This window comes from Buceros rhinoceros, unplaced genomic scaffold (assembly GCF_000710305.1).
Source record: "Buceros rhinoceros silvestris isolate BGI_N320 unplaced genomic scaffold, ASM71030v1 scaffold14779, whole genome shotgun sequence".
NCBI classification, from domain to species: Eukaryota; Metazoa; Chordata; class Aves; order Bucerotiformes; family Bucerotidae; genus Buceros; species Buceros rhinoceros.
The window spans coordinates 7,310-8,514 of record NW_010430318.1 but is presented as its reverse complement, the minus strand read 5'-3'; the positions used below and the strand labels follow the sequence as shown (position 1 = coordinate 8,514).

General features: G+C 51.0%; 1 protein-coding gene across 1 annotated transcript in view; it reads left to right on the top strand.

Annotated features, from left to right (window-relative positions):
• Positions 1 to 1,205, top strand: part of LOC104499494 (eukaryotic translation initiation factor 4 gamma 3-like) — a gene marked incomplete at both ends in the record, with an annotated part of 71,033 nt that overhangs the window by 63,290 nt on the left and 6,538 nt on the right. The window contains one exon of the mRNA XM_010143003.1: positions 1,115 to 1,203. Coding sequence (XP_010141305.1) covers positions 1,115 to 1,203 — 89 coding nt within the window. The remainder of the gene's footprint in view (positions 1 to 1,114; positions 1,204 to 1,205) is intronic.

Sequence of the window (1,205 nt, the reverse complement as noted above, 5' to 3'; positions counted from 1 at the left end):
CAGTTCCGCAGAGGACGCTGGAGAATTGGGTTAGGCTGGTTTTTCCTTACTAACCCTCACTTCCACAGCGTTGAGCGTGAAGAGGAAGATCTTTCCTCCGCAGCTGTGGCTCCTGTTGCGCTTCGGGCTGGGACCAGTGTGCCGAGGGCCGCGATTCCCGCAGCCCAGCCTGCTCCCACGGATCTGTAGCCACCTCCAAACGGGGAAACGCTGCCGAGGCTCCTCCATATCCTCTGGGGCAGTGGAACTCCGGTTTTCTTTCTGCCCACAGGAACAGAATAAGCCATTATTAACACTTTTTATATACCAGTCGCTTTTCAAAACGGTGTTTTATTGTGATAAAAAAACGCCCACTGTGGTTTTCCTGAAGTATCTGGTAGAATCCAAAGCTGAGCTGGAAAGCTGGTGGCAGTAAACTTTAATCACAGGGTGAGCCCTGTTCACACCCACTGTTAAATCCATCGCCGAGTGTGGGACCTAACCTGGGAGCGCTCGCAACTAATGACGAGCGTCTTGGGTTAATGGGTTTGTCTCCTCGTCATGGATTGTGTGGTTTCTTTGTTGGGGGGGGAGTGATTCGAGTAAATCACTGCTGGTCTTGGGAGTATTAAATGGTGTTTTCTTTGAATCGCCGGCCTGGGGAGGTTACTGAGCGGTGGAGCTGTTCACCCGCTCCTCAACCGGGGATAAATCCAGCTGGGGGGAGGCAGCCGTGGCCCTTCCGGAGGAGACACTGGAATTTTCGGCCTGTTTATGGTTACGATCCAGATGATGGTTAATTTTTATAACAGTTTTTTGGAAAAATATGTTGAGAGGAGCCTTCACTCCTGGACAGGACCTGATCTGTCAAAAAATTTCCATTTCTGGAGGTTTTCTCTTGCCCTGCACATCCAGTGCCTGAATGAGCAGCTTGTAAAACCATTACCCTGCTTTAAGGTGACACTAATGATTGTGTTCTTACCACATTGACACCAACAGTGGTTCTATCAAGCCAAGTCCTCCACGAGGCCGCACCTGCTTCATTTTCCTGTAAAACCGGGAAGGCAGCACCTTGCCCTCAGCCAGATCTGCTCCCTGAATTCTGTATCGTAACCGGTGTCCATTTCTGTTGCAGCCCAAACAGCTGTAACTGCACCAAAGACGTGGAAGAAACCAAAAGACCGGACGCAAGCCACTGAGGAGGAGACAGAGGCGGAGACCGGGGT